The sequence below is a fragment of the Synchiropus splendidus genome, chromosome 8 (assembly GCF_027744825.2).
Source record: "Synchiropus splendidus isolate RoL2022-P1 chromosome 8, RoL_Sspl_1.0, whole genome shotgun sequence".
Lineage (NCBI taxonomy): Eukaryota > Metazoa > Chordata > Actinopteri > Syngnathiformes > Callionymidae > Synchiropus > Synchiropus splendidus.
In genome coordinates, this window is record NC_071341.1 from 5,463,023 (window position 1) to 5,484,523 (window position 21,501).

The following is a 21,501-nucleotide window of genomic DNA, read 5'->3' on the forward strand; positions in this document are numbered from 1 at the left end:
TATGACCAAGTACAGTGCAGTTTCTTGACCTTATGATTTGTCGAAGTAAACAATTTTGTTTACTAAACCGGATGCACCAAAAGTGTCACAGTAAATCTACATTTAGACACAAAACCAGTCACATCTTCATGATTTCTGTTCATTAAGGTTCTTTCTTGGATCCTTGTGATTTCTTATCACTAGTACTAGTAGTTTACTGAGTTCATAATATTTCTATTACTGTATTTTGGGAATATAGTGGGTTATCTGTTTCCAATGTCAGATTCAGAAAGATATATGCTGTACACAGTATGCAGTACATATCTCTTGTGACATTATTTTGGGTTTGAACGTCAACAGTCAGATTCATATAATAATAAAAGCCATGTCAAAGGACTGATAAGCATTGGCAAAATTGAATGTTAAAGCACATAGCCCCAGATGCGTGGATCGCTTCTGAGTACCCTTAATACGACGATGGGTGATAAAACATCATTGTGACATGTGATTGAATAAAATATTGGAGACATATTTGAATGTTTGTACATTTGTACACAGCTTACAGAAGTTCATGCATTTCAGGAAGTAGGGCCAAATGCTAAATGTAATAACTTTTTTTATGAAATAACGTTTTAAATCGCCGAATGGTTACGTCATCACGTTGTCGTTTAAGAATGCGTCAGTACGCGGACAATGCTGTAGACGCGACGTACGTTGGAGGATGAAGGAGAAAGATGTGAAGAATGGTTGACAGAGCGATCTGATGTGCTCTTCTATTTTTGGTGTAGTCGTAGTTACTAGCACCCTAGTGTCTGTTATATGAGGGCTCCGGGCGAAGGTGCAGCTCTAGCATTTAGGTAGCGAATGTAGGGACAGCTGGGGAGGAGAGGGGAAAACAACATGGCTGCGGTGGAGCTCGAATGGATCCCAGAAACACTGTACAACACTGCAATTTCGGCTGTGGTGGACAACTACAGTCGATCAAGAAGGGACATACGATCGCTCCCTGAAAACATACAGTTCGACGTGTATTATAAGGTAAGTGTCGACCGTGAATACACAACTGAATGTGTTTGTGTACATAGCAGGCTAAATATCCATAACGCTACTTCAAGCTAACTAGCCTGCAGCCACAGCGCTCCTCACGATGACCATGGGTTCAGTTATGGACTCGACATATTCACATGTGTTTACTGGGAGGGTGTCTGCCGTTGTTTTGTTGTATTTTAGGGCTAAATGTAGATTTCCTCTGAAGGAGGCACATATGCAGTGTTCGCGTGGAACCAAGTCACCAGGACATCATGTGTTTTGTACTTAAAGCCACCATTTGGGAAGTTTCTTATGACATTTATGCTAAGAAGGTCTTTGTCCGGTTGAGATTTGTGCCGTGTCGTATTTGTCGGATATTCCCACTATCTTAGTTGTCTGTTTCTTCGGACTATGCATCCAATCAAGTTCAGTCCTCTGTTTCTTTTCCTCAGCAATATGGGGAAACTGTTCACAAACAGCCATACCATTTTAATAGAGCATTCTGTCACGCTGTCTGCTGAGAAAGAGCGTATCCTCATTTCCACTGTGGCAAAAAAGTCTTAACTAAAAGGTTCTTTGACACAGAACGTCTCCCTTTAACTTGGTCAATGTCTTAATTCATCTGCCATATTTACAGAAAGTCTGTTGCTGACTGCTAGAGAGCACAATATTCATTATCATCTTTAGGTTTTACTATGTATAGTTAAAAAATGTTCCAGTTCTGTCAGTGAAATGACCTTCCATTGTGAACGGTATAGTTTTGTAGCTGGTTTTACAGCAAGTCATTGAGGTTTATTCACCTGTCACCCAAGAAGAAGTGGCCTGACTCTGCAGTTGGTGTTTTTTTTTTCTCAAGTATATTTTGTCCTTTTTATACTGACAACTGCCACTTATGTTAACTTGTGCTTGTTTGTGTGTCCTTAAATTAGTGAAATATCTCCGATGTTGGACTTCAGACGTCTGTCCTATGTCACTTGTCAGTCTGAAAATGGATTTGTTTATGTCCCAAGAGCCAGTGTATGATGTTTCACTGATCCAAATCCCAGGTATTCTGATTGGATTGGAAGTCAAAAACGTGGATCAGTGCATCCCAACAGGTATTGCTTAAATTTTGACGACAAATCTTGAGCCACTTTCACAGAAAGGAGGAACAAACATAAATTGGGTCCTAAATGTTAGCCAGCTCCAATAATTACAATCATAGAATTACTATTATTATTGTAATTTTCTATAACAATTATAATACTAGGAGTGACAGACTAATGATAAAGATCCAAATACATTTTTTCCCAACGATTGGATAACATAAGCATTCTAGCATTCGGACTAATGGAAACGGAAAGGTCCCCCATTGTTAAACATGTGAAGTGATGAGACTCGGTGAGTCTTATTTTTTCAGCTGTATGACAGATGTCATCCCAATCAACTGATGGAAAAGTGGTAAGGAAGGTGACCTCCATTCCATCAGGGTGCATTTTTGGAATCGGTTGCTTCTTCTGTCGATGCATTTTAGTCCGAGGGGAACTGTAGAGTTTGTTTGTTTGGGTCATTGTAGAATAGCCCATCCTGCAACTTCCTGTGTAGTTATCTTATGTGCTTATCGTGAAAGTCCCATAATTTCCTCCAACAGTAGCTGGGAGCAGGGCAACACCAAAGGCGTGGACTGTCTATCGACTAGTACTTGCCGTACATAGTTGAAACGGTGGATGACCTTAAAATGGATGCGCTGATGTCTGCTGCTGATGGAGACAAAAGCTATGATGTCAGTGAATTAACCAGCATCGGCTAACAAACTTATTGTGATTGGAAAATCAATGTGAGTGGCTGTCGCGTGTTTATTTTCACGTCAACCCGTGTCCTTTTCTCCTGTGTCTCCAGGGCTCACACAATTGAAAATTCTTGCCGATTCCATGTTTCTGTATTCATTTCCCATATGCTGATATGTAATATCTATGATCCTGGTACTGCCTACTGGTTTACATATATAGTGACTGCAGTTGCACGGCTCAGAAAAACAGATTATTGCGCTAATCTAATATTATCTAGTCCGGCTAAATTCTGTCTTTTAAAATACATGTTAACATCTTAGTCCGACTAATGTAGAGAATTGGAATTTCTTTTAGTCCACCTACACGACCTGGATAATGTAGTTAATAGCTTGCCGAGTAGTTTGACTATGACGGGTCTGGGTAATGTGCGGCTGCCTGAGCATTGCAGTCAGCTATGCAGTGGAAGTAAACAGACTGGTAGAATAATCCATTTTTTTATCATTAGTTGCCACAAAAAGATTAGAAGGCATGATTTTTTTTTGTTTTAGGAGACGATATTACCTCCATGTTAGCGACCCTTAACGTGGTTGCTGGAGTTCAAAAGCTTGACTCTGTACTTTAGATACTCCACATCAATCATTCTTGGAATGCATAGACAACACAATCTCAGGATTATTTAATTTTATTCAGAGACTTGCGAGTGCATTCCCAAAACCTGCTGAAGGAAGCGTGTTGACGATGGTGACAGCTTTGTGACGGCGACGGCGTTGAACCATTGCTCCGACGCGCAGATTCTGGACCATTGAAGTTAAACCTGTTAATTATCACAACAATACAACGATCAGATCATTTGATAAAATCAGAGTCTCTGTAACTACTAATGTCACTATTGAGCATTTGCTTGAATTAAACACATTTAAAATTACCGTCATGAAAAAAATCCTCCTGTATCTTAGTGGTTTCTCTCGCAGCAGCTGGAGTGAGTCATAAATCTGACCTATTCACATCAAGAGTGTGAAATCCTCTGTGGCGTGGAACTCTAAAAAATAGAACAGTTGCTGATTTGCAGCAAGGTCCGCCACCGTGCCCTAATCTGGGAGTACCTACCTGCCTGCCATACAAACCTGCGACCACCTTCATTTGTGTGAGAATGGACGGCCCTGTAAAAACCTGTAACACTGAATCTGTGGAATATTGCAAGGGAACACTGTGGTAGGCATTGGGCGCTGTCATGAGCTATTATTGGATGAGTATTGCGAAATTGGCCAGTATCAATGGCGGTACCCATACTGGCATCGGTATCAGGACATCCTTAATCGATATATTGCCCAGGTCTAGTTGCAAAAAATATGCTCCATGTTACATTTTTGAAACCCTTGTTTCTTTGTCAACATCACTGACAATTTGTTTGTAGTCTCATGTCATAAAACAATTATTTCTCTTTGGTTTCATTTCGATGGACTTTTGTGGTTTAAAAAGCTTTTTTCTGAGATGTGCGTCTCTATGCCATTTTATCTGTCAATTGGAGCCATCACTGTTCGTTTTTGTGAGGGTGACTGTTGAAACAGTGAGTCCAACATAAAGTCAGATGACACTAGATAGGTTCTTAGCCCAGTTGGTTTCTGCTAAGCTCTCTTGTCATCACTCTTTGCGCTGGTGGTTTGTCAGCTTTCCACCTGAAAGCACCCAAGATATTTCTGGGATCATGCATTGATCTGATTTTTTTTTTTCATTCAACAGCCAACATATGCGTTAAGCACCTTAAATGCTCTTTCTTAACCCATTAACATATATTTTTCCCGTTTTGATAACCGTGTCTGTGGTTGCAATAGTAAATCCACTCAGTTTCATATAGAGCGGGGAAAAATACCTTAAGCTGTATTTATACTGTAGTATTTTTTTCTGTCTACTGTTTCTAAGTTTGCTTTCCTTGAAGTGAAAGCATTTTGCCATTGATAAATGTCTTCTTTTCCCCTCCCTCTCTCAGCTTTATCAACAGGGCCGTCTCTGCCAGCTTGGAGGAGAGTTCTGTGAGCTGGAGGTCTTTGCTAAAGTGCTGCGCGCTTCAGACAAAAGGTGAGCTGACGATGCAGCTGAACTGTGCCTGGCACCTCACACCATGTGGATAAAGATGTCAAACAAAATAGTCATAATCTGTCTATTTTTCTTGCTGTTTAGGATTAAGACAGAGCCTTGGGCAGGTGTAGGCAATAATATTTCACAAGACGCCACATTATATTCAGTCACTATTGTGAGAAGGCAAGTCTTAAGCTAGCTATCATTTTGGTAAAAAGAAAAAAAATACAAAACAAATCTAATTATCCCATGACATCGTATGCTTAAAATGTTACTTGATTAAATATTACTTTACTTTATATTGTCTGATTTTTATTTATTTATTTTTTATTTATTTCTTTTACTGCTTGGTTACACAACTTTGGGTATGACATGTAAATATTATTTAAAGGCACTCTATTACGAGGTGTTCTTTAAGTGTTTTCAAATATTTATATGGGTGGTCAAGAAGTACTGTAAAAATGGCCATGACTTATTAAAAGCAATATAATTTAAGGCTACAATATAATATAACCATTAGGGATGGTCCGAACAAGAGTTTTGCTACCGATCATGATAAGAAGTGGCGAACATCTGGTTTGTGTCCCATGACAAAGAACGTCTCAAGGAAATCGTCATCTGCGGGGCGACATGAGCCCAAACCTATTTACATCTATCGGCTTGATCACCTTATTTCTCTGTCACTTCTTAACAATACAAGTCATCGTCACCTCAGATATTAACTGATGACGAAACTCTGCCGCAGCTGTAACAGAATGTGGCGTTTCTTAGCCAGAAGTAAACAGCAAAGAGTGTTATCATCTTTATTTTACAAAATAATAATAATAAAATAGAAACAACCTGCATAATATCTTGATTTATGCACACTGCTTATACAACACATTTAACACAGTGAAAGATATTACTGACAATCGAGAAGATTTTGATCAGTAAAGTATATATCCAGACGTCAAAAATCATCAATGAATAGTCTGGTAATCTTCTGTAACTCTGGAAAAATCAGCGTCTTTCATCTTTACTGTCCTCATGCAGATAGCTGTGCTGCTGTGAGATCATAGCTGTGAAAACAGTTACTGTAGAGTGAAGCATTAATTAATTAAGTAAAGCTGTCTGTCAATAAAATCAGATGTTTATTAGCCTAATAAATCAAAGCATGTGAGTTGTCAAACACCTGCTCACATAGCGAGTCCCAGATCGCTCCACTGCGCTCCTCCCGAGCACCATTCTCCTGTAGTGGTGGGTGCACACCTGAGAGTTCTGGGGAGTTTGTGAAGTTGTTTTTGAACAATGTTGTCCGCCCAGACTGTGATCAGACCTTTTTACAGCTCCACGTTGATCATGTTTGCGTGGAGTTGCGCTGCACATGTAGTTCTATGTGATGCATGCTCCTCCCTCTAATGGTGTTCGCAATTGGTTAATCCACTCGGAAGCTTTGCCTCATGATTAACAATTGATTTGCTTCACTCTCCGCCCAGGATGGCTCCACCTCTCCCAATAAACTCGCCTGCTCCTCACTGCTCGTCTCCCTTTGTCACTTAGCCTGTGTGTTGGATTTGGATTTCTTCATCACCCTCTGGTGCTTATTATATGGATCGATTTTGCTTTGTGTGAGGCGGTGTAGACACCCATGACAAGTACTGCAGATGCTTGGGATTCAGGCATCTGCTGGAGCTGAACTCCTGCGCTGCGTGCCTCAACCTTCCTGCGGGAGAGCGACTCATTAGGGATGCCATCCTTCCACAGGCGGGAGACTTGGTTAGTCAGACCAGTTGGCCCAAACTCGGTCTGTCTGTGTTACTGTGGTCACTCTGCTGGGAGGGCAGTGACCAGGTGTGTCCATGGCGGAAATTTGTGAAGCTGCATCCTGGTCTTCAGCTTCTGCCTTCGCTCGAGCTAAACTTAGGGTTATGATGTTTGGGTCTGTGGTTCATTTGGTCCTACAGAAAGTTTTGAGACCACCCTGAGATGGATCAGGCTGGTTATTATGTGGAGTGGTTCTTTGATTTGGCTGGTTCTCTTGGTGAGGGTCATGCTTTCCGGTGTCTAGTCTGAGGCGAGAGAGCTTCCTGAGACAAGGTGCAGCTCTCCAGGTAGTATCAAGTCCACTGCAACCCGACTCGCTTGTGTTCACGTCGGACCTTTGAGCCAGATACACTTTGTCTCAAGACAAATGCGCAGTGTGAAAACCCTCTGAGATGCCGTATTTGGAGCTTCAGTTCAGTGTTCAGATTTTTCAGATTGTAGTCACAGCGCCCGCCTAGACAAAAAAGCTCAGTGGGAAAGCCTGTTATTCTTTTCAGTGGTGTTTTAAATACACATGCAGTTCACTCACATCTCCATATCCTGTCTCCCTGTAGACACCTCTTGCACCACTGCTTCCAGGCTCTAATGGATCATGGTGTTAAAGTGGCTTCTGTCTTGGCCAACTCCTTCAGCCGTCGCTGCTCCTACATCGCAGAGTCCGATGCCCACGTCAAAGAGAAGGCCATCCAGTTTGGCTTTGTGCTAGGTAAGGTCATTGACTGACTTTCCATTGAGCCGCTAAGAAGAGCTACACAATACAAAGATGTTCTCATTGCAGGTGGCTTTCTTTCTGATGCGGGCTGGTATGGAGATGCTGAGAAAGTATTCCTGTCGTGCCTGCAGCTCTGCACGCTCCACAGCGAGGTCCTGCACTGTTTCAGGGCTGTGGAATGTTGTGTCAGGTAAATCTTAATTCGCTCTCTTGTCAAAAAGACAACACACATGCACAACATCTTCTGAGTGCTTATACAGTGACTGTTCTTACTCGAGCACGTCTGCACGTAGGACCAGCGAAACTCAGAGCAGGTTCACTGGCGCCAGCACAATCTGTTATGCGTGGTGCTTTTTAAGAAGTTCAGACCGTTTGTCAAAGGATAAAATGAAAGCTTTCTAACTACGCATGGGTGTGTAGTGTATGCATATTTACGATAAAATGATTGCGCACAGCCACAGCAATTCGCAGCTTGTACTTTCCTTTTTTTAAACTGCTCTCAGTCTAGAAATGCCAAATCTGCTCTGCTGTGCTGCTGTAGAATGTGTAATCAGATTTTACAATTCACACCTTCTACAGGGCTCTTGTTCAGGGTCTTTTTGATATGTGCCATTTTCCTCCATTATTCCATCCATCTGACAATTTCCTTCTCTATGTGAGTGCTTTCGTAATCGCCATTCACTCCAAAAAAGTACTTTAGATGTCTTATGAATAACCACTCACGAAAGTGGTTTTAAGAATATCCATGTTTCAGATGTGTCCAGGAATTGCGTGCCATGAAGGCAGACGTGCAAATTGTGAAATGGTCTCTTTTCTAGGAGACTGGCATCAAAACCAAGCAGTGTAGTGCAGTGCAGTAGTAGCACACGTTCATCATGTTTTGATCCATGGGCAAGACTTGCTTTAAGTATCTAAATATTTTCTTTATGGATAATAAATTAATAATTAAATAATTGAAAGCAAAAAAAAGTGAGTGGGGGGGCACTGTAGAATGGGTCATCATTTCACTGAAATACTCTGTGATATTGGTGAGGTGCTGCTGTTTTCGCTGAAAATGGTGTCACTCATAGTTGAAGAAGTTGACATTAACATTCTGCCGTGCCTCTACATGTATTAATTAAAAATCTGATCTCATCTCTGCAGGCTGCTTCATGTCCGCAACGGAAACTGTAGGTATCACCTGGGAGAAGAAACCTTCAAGCTCGCTCAGTCGTATATGGACAAACTAGCCAAACATGGCCACCTGGCCAACAAGGCAGCACTGTACGGTGAGCTCTGTGCCTTGCTCTTCGCCAAAAGCCACTATGATGAGGTACGTGTGACCCCTTACTCCGCATCCCAACGTCTGACAACAAGTATTAAGTGAGGATTTGCTACTCCACAGGCGTACAGGTGGTGTATAGAGGCCATGAAGGAAATCAATTCAGGACTGCCTGTTAAAGTGGTGGTGGATGTTCTTCGGCAAGCGTCCAAGGTTGGTTACGAGGGAGAGTGAACTTGAGAGAATGCGTGTTACCGCACAGTCGCATATTTCCGTGGCTAAGAGGATGCACTGCTTTAGTGTAGTCATGGTGTTTGACATTTTGTTTCTCTGCTGCAGGCCTGTGTAGTAAAAAGAGAGTTCAGGAAAGCAGAGCAGCTGATCAAACATGCAGTGTTTCTAGCTAGGTAAACTCATACAAGCCCACAACTATGAACACCATTTGTCATGCCTATGTTAATAGATGTATTTTGAATTTTTCAGGGAACACTTTGGACACAAGCATCCCAAGTACTCGGACACACTGTTAGATTATGGATTTTACTTATTAAATGTAGACAACATATGCCAATCAGTTGCTATTTACCAAGTAAGTTGGTTGATCTTCAAGTATCTCATTGATGAGTGCTCGTCATTTAAGATCCTTGTCTTTGTACTAATCCTAGACAGCACTGGACATCCGACAGTCTGTGTTTGGGGGAAAGAACATCCACGTTGCCACAGCCCATGAGGATCTGGCCTACTCATCATACGTGCACCAGTACAGCTCTGGGAAATTCGACAACGCACTGTGAGTGCCCTTCATATGAGAAGGCATTTTTGTCTAAGATACATGGCATTATTAATGGGAATTATAAAGCAGAGAGGCTAAATGGTAGAAGTGTGAGCGATGGGGTAGCCAGTGAAAAAAGAGGAAAACCAATGTGGTTCATGGATGGATGACTGTATTAAGAAGATAGATGTGACTTGTAGGGAAAACAATATAATCAACTATGAAGTTTGTCGCAGATGGGTTCATTATTCGACTAGTTGTGACACCCGTATCATCAGTCATCGCAACCCAAAACGTCTAAAGGGAGCACAGTGACACATTAAAGGACACCTACCTTTCACCCCACATTTTGAGCAACAGATATTTGTTTATGTGAGTTCTATTTACAACATATTTACACTTCATGTCAGCTAATACACGTTGCATGCTGACTAGTCGATTAATCATTAAGGTAGTCATTGACTAGTTGACCATCAAAATCATGTTAGTCAGTGAGTCAGCATTTTTGGCAGTGTATGAGGTTTTCTTTTTAGACTGCAATAAGTACTGTTTCCTTCAAGGGATTTGGTTTTCACATCGATGTAATTTAAATCCATTCCTCAGAGCTTGATTTGTTTGTGTCAGTCCATTTATTTTTAACTGCAAGACTATTTTACAGTTTTAGAATATTTTATGTGCAAAAGGTTAATGGTAATATACTTGTAGGTCCTTCATCAGTCCTTGAGATGGAACTTGTCATCCTTCACTCATGCTGCTGCGTTTCTTTCAAAGATTTCACGCAGAACGTGCCATAGACATCATAACACACATTCTGCCTGAAGACCATCTGCTGTTGGCGTCTTCCAAAAGAGTCAAAGGTACTTTTCCTCTGTGATCATGATGTGACAGAATACATTGATTTCAGTGTGTTTAAGTTAATTTATTTACAAACTGCTCATGTCTGGCTTATTTTATTATTCTAACAGATGTCTTCCTTCAGCCAAAATAGCCATGTTCTGTTTTACTAACTTATTTGGCATTTATTTGAACATCATAATGTGGAAAAAAAAGTGCAAAGTAATACATGTACCCATACTTTTGTTACACAGCTCTGATCTTAGAGGAAATTGCCATTGATTGCCACAACAAGGAGACAGAGGAGCGCCTCCTGCAGGAGGCTCACGATCTGCACCTCTCCTCTCTGCAGCTGGCAAAGAAGGCCTTTGGAGAGTTCAACGTTCAGACAGCCAAACACTACGGCAACCTTGGGAGACTCTACCAGTCCATGAGGAAGTTTAAGGTGAGCTTCTGTGCTGATTAGAGCGATGGTACAGTTTCAGTTAAAACTGGTTCGTTTTTATTTATTTATTTATTTATTTATTTTTTTGGTGATTTACTTTTTTCGTCCATCAAGTTTTAGAAATCGGTGGGTAAAGTGAATGTACTGCCAAATATTATACATGGTACGAGACTGCCAGCGAAACCTACAGATGGATCAGAATCATGATCATTAATTTACGAAAACGGAATGTAGCTAATCGAGGACAAGAAACAAGAACCTCACTCCATTCTGCAGCTGTCCTCATTCGGTCGGATCCTTCAAGTGTCTGGGCAGGATGTGTGCGCTCTTATGATGCTTATTTCAGGACTGACACGCCTGAACCACAATGATCATGTCTACTTCCTTGTTGTGTGTTGTGTTTTCCACTTGTTGGGATGTTTGTGTGAGATTATTGGGGCGCACCATAGACATAACGTTCAACGCCAGGTTTTATGTGTCACTGTGCCACACCACTCTCGAGTGAAGTACATCCGGACAAGCAGTTGAGAGTCCAGTATGTTTTCTAATGAAATGATTTGCTGAGCATTGTCACATATCCCGAATACAATTTAATGTTCTTATCATGATCCATAAATGGGTGCAGATATGGATTTTAATCTTTCATAAAATCTGCATTTGTGAAATCTAAAAAAAAAAGGCCGTAAGTCTGAATGAATTCTGTATAGGTATGGCGGCATTTATATTTCTGTGTAGCTCCACGATTCCATGTATCGGAAACCCTTAAACCATGGAAAAGATCATCTGCATGAATTGTGTTTTGAGAAGCTCACTGTTGCATTTTAAAGAAGTTATTAAATCAGATGGATTATATTTGTTTTTCTCGGGTCCAGGAGGCGGAGGAGATGCACATTAAAGCTATCCAGATTAAGGAGCAGCTTCTGGGCCATGAAGACTATGAAGTCGCCCTGTCTGTGGGCCATCTAGCGTCACTCTACAACTACGACATGAACCAGTATGACGACGCCGAGAGACTCTACCTGCGTTCCATTGCTATTGGTCAGTTGTTTTCAAATGTTCAGTGTCTGTCCTGGTTTTACACCTTAGTTAGTCAGATCTTTGTGAGTACATTGGAATAAATGCAAATTACGGTGGTAGACATTATAAAAATGAATATGAAATTTTAATGATCCATTCCTTGCCTTTACCACAGTAGGTTTTCCTCTTGCTTCCCTCTTGATGGAAATATACCATTGAGATTAAGTTAGAGGGTCTTTGGTTTGTTCCTCAGGAAAATCCGACTGGCGTTTTCACTCTCTTCATCTGTGATGCTCCACTGTGTGTGTGTGTGTGTGTGTGTGTGCGTGTGTGCGTGTGTGCGTGTGTGCGCGTGTGCGTGTGCGTGTGCGCGTGCGCGTGTGTGTGAAACATGAGAGAGAGCGAGAGATAAACACAAGAGAGCCATATCCCATCGATGTCATGATTTGATCCTCATATAGACTATTAAATCATGATGAAATACAATTGCTAATAGTTGTACAATACACAGCACAAGTTTAGTTCAGGTCTGATTAAGCATAGTGAAAGCATCAGCAGTCAGTTGTTCATCTTCTATAAATGATAGTCATTTTATCTACTGATGTAGCTCAATGCCTGACCAACAGCATCAAAGTTGGGTTGGTGAGGTCTTGAGGACATGTATTCAGCAATGGCTGTACCGCACTATTGTGTGTTAGAGAGAGCTGAGCCTAAAGACAAAGTTCTCCATTTGCTGATCAATCTTTATCCTGACGGTCATAAGCTTTGGGGATTTCCCAGTCAGAGCTGGTGGATGTCCAAGAGAAGGACGTTTGGCGCTCCCTTTTGAAGCCACTGCCCCCCACGACTCAGCAACGAATAATCGGGAGAGCAAGGATGGATGGATAATTTAGGATTTACGGAGTATCACGGAAAGACTAGTTCAGTGCTCCACTGGGGTCCAACATCAATTTCAAAAGCCCTAAAGTGTGCTGGATAGTGCTGCTTTAACAATACTTTGATGATCTGTCTGCAGGGAAGAAGCTGTTCGGCGAGGGCTATAGTGGTCTGGAGTACGATTACAGAGGCCTGATCAAACTTTACAACTCAGTGGGAAACTACGAGAAGGTCTTTGAATACCACAATGTGCTGTCCAACTGGAATAGGCTGAGGGACCGACAATTTGCAGTAGCGGACGCCCTGGAAGACGTAAACAACACGCCACAGCAGACCCAGGAAGTGGTTCAAGCTTTCCTATTGGCTCAGAGCATGGGACCTACCCGACCGTGTTTGGGCTGATTTTTAATCGTATTATTTTAAGAGGGAACAGAGTGGAAACACAGTGGACACGTGGCTTTATGAGTCCAAAATGTGACACCTCACAATGAACTAGTTATTCAAACATCATCGCCAGGTGTCACTGCAGCTGTTGGTACTTGGCCCCAAAATTTGGAATTCACCAAAAGGAGAAACCACCTGAAGAACTGATCCCGGAGCACGCACTCGACCGCAGACGTCCAGCAAGGATGACTAACAACCTCTCATTGTGTTGCCTTTTCTTTTCACTAAGGATTTATGAACTTTTGAGTTTCTGTTTAAACCATTGTAGCCAGAAGGATTGCAGCAAATCATATCCACCAGCACATCTATCAACTCTCCAAATATCCGGCGTGGCGAACGCTGTTTCCCTGCCAGTATGCTGAATTTTATTTGAAGGCTTTTTGGTGTTTTCATTTAGCCTTTGTGTTGGGGACTAACAACAGAATGTGCTGAAGCCGTTCCTGCTTCTTGTTTTTGACAAGTGGACCTGCCCAAGGAGAGGACATGGCAAAATGTGTTAGTTCAATGATCAAGTTGTGAGACCATGACTGCTGCATGTACAGGAGTGTGTGTCATTTCTACTGATGCTTGAGTGCTCCTCAGAAAGCTACCAGCCTTAGAACAGCTGGCACTCCTCTGTCAGCTGACCGACTGAAACTTGAAGTGCTGATTACCCCTCAAGAAGCACTTGCTCATCAGCATTAGTTTCGTGTGTTTGTGTGTGTGATGTCACATGGCAGTTCCTTTCTGTACATGCAGTGGATGGTTTGGATCAGAACTCTTGAGATCTGGTGCATATTTAATTGTATGAAGCCCCCCTGAAGGCAGAATGTTCAGGATCAGTTATCACCGATTCTGTTGCAAACATCCAGTCAAATGAAGCTTTACATTCCAAACTAACGAAGCAAATTTCTTCCAAAGGGTCGGTCAGTTTTTTTTCCCCCACCTGTCCTCTACTTCCTAACTTGGTACATGACCACAGTCAAAATACGTCAAACATTTGCTTGCAGGGAGGAGAGGTAATCAGCAATAATATGGCAAAAGGTTTTTCTCAGTGAATTACTATGTAATACAGTTTGTCTCTGTGTAACATGGAATTTTGATTTCAGTTTGGCTAATGTGAAGGCAGGTAAACTTGCTTTTAACAAATGGTTTGTCTTTTTTTGTCCAATTCAAATTTTGAATCAAATTAATTTAATGATTTGATTTTTAAAAGCCAAGTGCAACAATGTTACTTCTCCTAAAACTCTAGGGTGCACCCTCCACAAGTTGAGCGATATGTTCTCATCTCTCCCTGTGGTCGCCTGCTTAAATGTCTTGACAAAAAAAAACAGCAGATATAGCTTGTGATCTTAATCTTTCATCACCTTACACTTTCTAACACAAAGTTATTGCCATGACTCATCTAGACAATCGACAGCACCACCTGCAGGGGAACAAATGGATGTCCAAAAACAGATGTCTGAAACCTGATTGGAACCTAGAGCTTGGGGACCTTTCAGCTCCACATCTGACATGACAATAAATGTGGTTGATAACATTAGAGGCTTTTGGTTCTCTCACAGCTGACAAGGTCCAGCCTTACTCCCCTTCTACACGACAATTTGCTACACTGAGAGAATGTTTGCCTCAGTATGAAGGACAGTCTTTGAAGTCACACTTAAATGTGCAGGTGCTACACTCGATTCTAATGTTTTAGGAGATGCAGTAAGTGTTCTCAAACTGAATGTCCCTGCAATGCATGAATGCAATCTGGTGGAGGAAGGCTTTTATTTTATGGAGAATTACAAGAAACCCCTCCCACCGCCCCACACACATACACACAGTATTATGTCCTTATCGAGCAACAATGTCTTATTCTCTATTGGTGGGCCGTTCAGCTCCACAGAGCCTCTGGACTGTCGGGAAGTGATGGAATGTAATGGTTAATGTTTATCATCGGTGAGCTGCTTGGGTGTTTTCTGAAGCTGTGATCTCTCTCTTCAGTAGCAGCTGTTTAACCAGATGAGTGACGACCAAAATGTGATGTTTCATTGTTACTGCTTCACTGTTAGCCACAGAAACATTAAAAACATATATCACCGACTCCTGAGTGTCACAGTTTTTTTTAATAGCCACAGGAAGACCTGTGTAACCGAAGTAAGGTCGACATATATTTGACAAAAACAAGACTCCATGGATGTGATTACAAATCTCCACCCAAATTAGTTATTTTTTTCATGTATTTATTTATTTTACAAAGCTTCTATTTGAGTCAATGCCCATTGCCCAGGAATGCTGACACTTACCGAAAATGGACAACCTCTGCAATCAAAAATCATTAAGCTAATGAAGTGAAACTGACCCTTATTACATTGGTTGTTGCATAGCATACATATAACCCTAAAACATTAAGTGTACATGGCAAAAAAGTCAACTCGATATCGTGAAGTGGACTGGAAAAACTTTCGACGTTTTCCCACAATTGACATCATCCTTTGATGATGCACTTGTTTACTCTTCATATGGTCGCACAGTCAACTGGATTCCTACTCCATCTTGAGCGTGAGAGGAACACATCCAAAAAAAGTAGAGCACTAGACTGCTGTGCTGAGTACATGAGGGAGTTAATGTATATGGGAGAGACAATTGTTTTCAATGTACAGGTGTCCATTAAGTAGTGATGGCTGATCAGGCTAATTTACAACATACTTTGCAACACAAATTTCCTTACTGATAAGTGGTGCCACAATTTTGAAACAATCCAGGACAAAAGATTGTGGAGTCACAGCAGCAAAGTGAGTATGAAGCCTAGTGTTTATAAAAGGCAGGCCCCCCACCTGCAAGCAGAGTTTACACTGTCAATCGCACCTCTCTTCTTCAATCGTCTTTCTCCACACCACTGCTCAGGTGGTGAATGTGCATCCAGACACACCATATCTGTAAGGCAACAGCTTGTTAAGTTGTGAAAATATGACAAAGCCATACTGTACAACAGTGAGGTACTAACCTCCACTCTCAGGGCGAGGACCCGTCCAGCAGCCAGCAGCACCGTGCCCAAAACCTGAGCCCAATGAGGCATCAGCAGCCAGCTGGACAGCAGACCTTTTTGGCCTCCGTACAGCCACAGTGGGAGGCAGTGCAGCCCACCTGCCACCCACAACCCCAGAGGAGTCCGAAGTCCTAATGTGAAGACAGTTACTGTTACCAGACGTCTTAACCTCTTCAGACCCGAGCGTTTTGCTTTTTGTAATTTGGGATAGGAATTCCCTAGAAGGAATGATAACTGAACTGTCATGTAATGTATATGTTTTTTCCAAAGAAGAATGTCCCTGTTTGTGGTCAATTATTATTAACAATGCTGCTATTAATAATCACACTACCATTACTAAAATAATTTAGATTACCATGTCAGATGAAGCTGGAGACATGACTATACATATTCCATGTGAACTGGTATCATTCTCAAAATATGCATGGAATTTTCTATCACCCTCAGTTTTCTTTTAGGAGTCTTGTGTGATTGTGTGCACTGGATGGAGTTCCATATTTTTTTCCACTGAAATGGCAGTAATCTAATTTGGCAATCAAGATGAGGTGGGCAGCATGTCTGAATGTGGCTGGTAGATCAACATTTTCCAACACAAAGTATCATGGTACTGACAGGCAAAATGTAATCTCCACATAAGTGGACAGGAGACCTAAGAGGTTAAAAGGATTTCTCAAAGGTAGTCACCATTGGCCATGATGGCTCTGATGATGGGAGGGCTACTGTTGAAGCTGTTCTTCCATTGCTCCCCTTTGGCTGCGTGGTTGCACACAAACACACACCACTCCATGGCTGACACCAGCCACCCCAACTGTAACACAGCGACAGTTCATCACTGATCTAAAGCGCTTAGCTATACCAGGACAGAATCATATCAAAGAATATCGTGTGGCTTTCTAGCGTAATACTGCGACCACACCACAGTGTTGATAACTGCATTCTTAATCTTCATGCAACTATGGGCAAGGACACGGATGGGTTTGGACACTAATTAAAGCAGATACAGGACTGCAGAGACTGGAAAATTTAACAGAATAGCAAGTCAATAACAGTTGGAGATGTGGTCACAATGTGTTGAGACAACTCAATCTTGCAGTCAGTTTCATGCTTAACATCAGCAGGACACACTTAGTTTGGATTAGGGCTTAGCTTGGGTCTTGCAGTCCTCAGTTTTAGACCTTTAATAGCGATCAATGCGCCTTTCAAAGAAGCATCAGCTACATGATACATAATGTAACAAGAATGGAGAAGCTGCTCCATACCTGCCACACTTGGCTCCATAACATGCCTCTGCCCAGGTTGTCCACCACTACGTCCAGCCACGCACCAAACCTCGAGGTCTGTCCAAGCCTCCTGGCCAGCCAACCGTCCACTCCTAGGGAAGTGACATCATCATGACAGAGCCAGCAGAGCTGGCAGTTCCACGCTGTGATAAACACATGATATCAGCCGAAGGTCCCGTATCGTTCTAATTTAAACGGCTTTTACATCATTTTCAGCAAAATAACAGTGCAGTGCAGCCTTGCCTAAATTAGTTCAGACAGATAATCTAACACAGAATTTACATCACGGGAAGATTGGTCAGAATTACTGATGGATTAAGCATTTAACTTACCATCAAGTCCAATAAAGAGGGAGTAAAGAGGAACAAACACAGCAGGGTTTGGGTGAGAAATCCAGGAAATAAATACTAGGAGAATCCTCAGATATCCTGAAACGCAAACACATCGTGACGTCACCAGATCGTCCATTCATTGTCGGTTACTAGGCCGATCCGTTCCACCTGTACTGTCATAATAGTGACGTCTAAATAAATACTGAAAGTGGTTCTCACCGATTATGTTGGGCCAGTAGAGCAAAACATGACGTTTCATCGTGCGCGTCTTTCAAATGATTATCCAGATGACGGCGTAATTCGCCACGCCATCAAATAGTTTAACCACGTCACATTTCTCCCTCCGCTGTGTCGCATCGGCTGTGTAGTAGTAAAATAGTAGTAAAAACTGCCGGGGTCGCAAACGCCTCACGTGTCACGTGTCAAGTACATCGTCAAAAACAAACCGCGAAATATGATTTCTAACTGAACAACGACAACAAAGTAAAAAATGTCAGAGACACGGTGCTAGCAAGCTTAGCTTTGCAGTCAAAATAACGCACGTTCGTGGTGCGTTCACGTAACGAGTTGCTGCCTCGTAAATAACACAGTCGTTGGGAGCGCTTTATCAGTTTCACCTTCTGATTATTCCATAACAGTTAATCTTGACTTTTTGTTTATACAGGTTATTTAAAAATGCGTATAAAGAAAATGTAGCGTCCAATGCAATTATAAAGTTAGATATTTAGATAGGAATGCTTTTTTTTTTCTTGAAGCCGGAGTCCAATTAGATGACACTTTATCCTACACACGGGTTCTTCCTTTTTTGTTCTGTATACTTTGAGAATTTGAAACGACTGATAAGTAAATTGAATAAATAATTCTGTCCTAAAATAAGCATACATTCATATCTACTCCAATATTTTTTCAATCTCATTGAAAATAGCTCCATTTCCATCTTCCGCACGTTTTTTTAAATTAATCTCTGTGATGTGCGTGTACTTATATTAAGATATATTTCATGTGTTTTCTTCAGTTAGTCCAGTAATAATTATTGAGACCTCAGGTTTATTACCAGATGAAACGTCAAAAAGATTATCCACAAGATGGCGCCATTTGCGGTTCATGTTCTAAAGCAATAACAAATCACAAAATCTGAGAATTGTTGGGGAGTTTGCTAAGCTTTTTTTGTCGTCCAACAAAAAGTCAGGTGCACACTATTTCAGGAAACAACACATGCCACGACACACGAATACGTTGTTAGTTGCGTTTACGAGCGCTGTGATCAACTGACCTGTAGAGCCCGATCATGTGACAGAATGGAGGCGTCGCTATTCAGTACACACAGACACACACGCACTAACACTCACCGTACACGACCAGGAACCCATTTCACAACATTCAGCTACGTCTTAAACGAATGTAGGGAATAGAGCCCTCGACGTTCATATCAAATCATCACAATGAAATGAGGGGATCATGGGGGCCAAAGAGTCGAGGATCGGATTCCTGTCGTACGACGAGGCGGTCAAGAGAGGTAAGCCGAGAAGCAACGGTCTCGGAGCTCCAGTGGCGCTAGCTTAGCCAACGGTCTTAGGAGAACCGGAGCCAGTAAACTAGTGTATTAAAGAGTTCGGCGAGAATGGTACCGTTCAGTCCGACCCGCTCTTTTCAGACAGTGGCAGCTAGGTTAGCAGCTAAGCTACCGTGTCTTCGCGTCATTTCAGCAACTATTAGTTGCGTAGGTTGAATACCGAATGGAACAGTTATGTCTCAGCACACTCATATGTAGGAATTTGTTGTAGTGTTAGTCTATTTATGCCTGTACGGACCATTGTCTTAAACTGACCGGATTGACTCGAGAGCGTGGTTTGTTGTTGACTGCGACTAGCAGGGTGTTTGGGTCCGTCAGGGAGGACTGACATGGCATTCTGACCGTCAACAATCGTTCATGTATGAACTCCAGTGCTTCGCCAGCAGTGTCTCACTCAGATTATGTTGCGTTGGACCCGCTGGCTCGCAGGTCTTGTAGCTAGCTGTCTTCAGCACTGGACGGTTCATGTTGTGGATTGTGTTTAGCGGTATATGCTAGCTGTTTTGGCAAAACATCTACCGTGTTTAGGGCGTTTTGGTCGTAAATCCGCTGTTATTTTTTTGTTGAATCTCCGTTGACATGTGTGTTTACTTCATACTCAGTCACTTGTGCACGATTAAAGCTAGAGCATTTTGTACAATTTGGAGAAACAGCCATCAGAGTCATCAGTGCGGTGACAGCTGCGTGTGACACCGCGCATGGGGATGTACCTGTGAAGATGACAGACGATTGGAAACCACATCACAGAGGTTGTGCTTTAGTCGCCTAAGGAAGCAAAAACAAAAACTAACATTCTCAAGTATAGAACACACAATGGCTATAATGTCTATGATGCCAGTGGCGTCAGAGAAAGTGAGGATGGACTCCAACAACTAGTTATTCTTCAGATTTATTAATGGATCAAACCATACTTCAATGTAATATCAGGCAATTAACCCAGTGATAATTCACAACATTATGATACATATACCTATACCTATATATATAGATAGATAGATAGATAGGTAGATAGATAGATACTCCGAAGAGAAATTCCCATTTCCAGCAGCATGACCGGTATATATATATATATATATATATATATATATATATATATATATATATATATATATAGATGCTGTAATTCTACAATTTTGAATGAATTATCCCTACATTTGGAGACTTAAAGGGAAGTGGAGCTGTGACACAAAGAAGTGTGATCATGTCAAAGTCCTTGATTTCCCATAAAATGTGTCAACACCCGTGGTTTATCATTAACCTGAATGAACCGGAAGCATAATTATTTGATATGCAAACAAAATGAAAAGATAATGGTCTACTAAATGCATTATTGCTTAGTTATTGTTGGGATATGAGTTTGTTGCTGGCTGTTGGTGTTGCTTCCTCTATAAGCTGGAGAAGACATGTAAAAGATAATCAAGAGTTCTCCCTTGCCCTGGACTGAGCAGTAGTTAACTAACAATGTATGTATTTTTCTATGTATGCGTGCTTCTGGTCCACGATTTGCCTCCAAAGCTCCTGTAGATCTCCTTCACAGGAGTGACAGCAACAACATTGCTAGACAAGAAGACTAACAAGAGTGAAAACCTACACAAACTGAGCCTCCTTCTTTTAAAATAAAAATGAAAATAAGAGTGGCTAATGTTTGTATTATCCACCGCTCAGTGTGGACATGGTCCTCTGCGCAACACCAGCATTGTTACCAGCCTCAGAACCTTACAGAGATGCTGCTCATGCAACGTTCACAGCAGCATTGGTTTGGAGGTTTATCAGTGCATCCCTAATATTTACTGGTACAATGCTGTGAACCTCACCTCCGTCTCCATCACTCGCCTTTCCCTGTGACTGCAGCGCTCCGTGAACACATATGTGATGTTTCTCTTGATTCAACAACATACAGGTATATTTCACTTATTTAACAACAAAAATGCCAGGTTTGATGTGCTCAACTTGCCTCTGCATCCATCCAGTAGGAAAGACTGCACTGCATGGAATTTTAGGTTCAGTGCATTTGCTTTGTAGTTTTGGCTCCAACTGAATTGCACGACTGAAACATTTCGATATGTATTCACAAAATATAATTCTGGATTTTTTAAGTATCTCCTTGATAAGCACTGTTTTGCAGTTATTCAAAAAGGAAGTGGTAATACTAACTGTCGGTAACTGTTACATCCCTGGTTCAAGATTCAAGATGTATATTGTGATACAATGCTTGTTTTACAATTGCTTTGTTGGATGACCACCTCATTTCATGTTGGTTATTGGTATTCAGCCGTACTTTATTGGGAA

At 41.6% G+C, this 21,501-nt stretch overlaps 3 protein-coding genes across 7 annotated transcripts in view; 2 read left to right on the forward strand and 1 right to left on the reverse strand.

The window, feature by feature from the left end:
- The first annotated feature begins 656 nt into the window (after window positions 1-656).
- appbp2 (amyloid beta precursor protein (cytoplasmic tail) binding protein 2) lies at window positions 657-15,099 on the forward strand. The gene is made up of 13 exons (XM_053872090.1): window positions 657-1,017; window positions 4,765-4,853; window positions 7,211-7,362; window positions 7,435-7,558; window positions 8,512-8,680; window positions 8,753-8,842; window positions 8,969-9,036; window positions 9,113-9,218; window positions 9,295-9,419; window positions 10,173-10,258; window positions 10,490-10,680; window positions 11,553-11,718; window positions 12,713-15,099. The coding sequence occupies exons 1-13, from the start codon at window positions 880-882 to the stop codon at window positions 12,973-12,975; spliced, it is 1,767 nt and encodes a 588-aa protein (XP_053728065.1). The 5' UTR covers window positions 657-879; the 3' UTR covers window positions 12,976-15,099.
- si:ch1073-145m9.1 (uncharacterized) lies at window positions 11,954-19,736 on the reverse strand. Of its 2 annotated transcripts, none has more exons than XM_053872091.1 (6): window positions 19,607-19,736; window positions 17,640-17,735; window positions 17,287-17,399; window positions 16,712-16,835; window positions 15,986-16,158; window positions 11,954-15,915 (listed from the first exon to the last, which is right to left on the reverse strand). In XM_053872091.1, exons 1-6 carry the CDS (start codon window positions 19,677-19,679, stop codon window positions 15,856-15,858), a joined length of 639 nt encoding a protein of 212 aa, XP_053728066.1. In that variant the 5' UTR covers window positions 19,680-19,736; the 3' UTR covers window positions 11,954-15,855. The 2 variants fall into 2 exon arrangements, with proteins under 2 accessions (XP_053728066.1, XP_053728068.1); XM_053872093.1 differs by lacking the exon at window positions 19,607-19,736 and adding an exon at window positions 17,859-18,280 and having other exon boundaries at window positions 11,955-15,915.
- The window catches only part of usp32 (ubiquitin specific peptidase 32), a 39,366-nt gene continuing 36,765 nt past the window's right edge, over window positions 18,901-21,501 (forward strand). For 2 of the 4 annotated variants that reach the window (XM_053872086.1, XM_053872087.1), the window contains exon 1: window positions 18,901-19,155. In XM_053872086.1, the coding sequence (XP_053728061.1) occupies window positions 19,098-19,155 (58 nt within the window). In that variant the 5' untranslated portion in view covers window positions 18,901-19,097. The remainder of the gene's footprint in view (window positions 19,156-21,501) is intronic. The other 2 variants (XM_053872089.1, XM_053872088.1) reach the window with 2 other exon arrangements.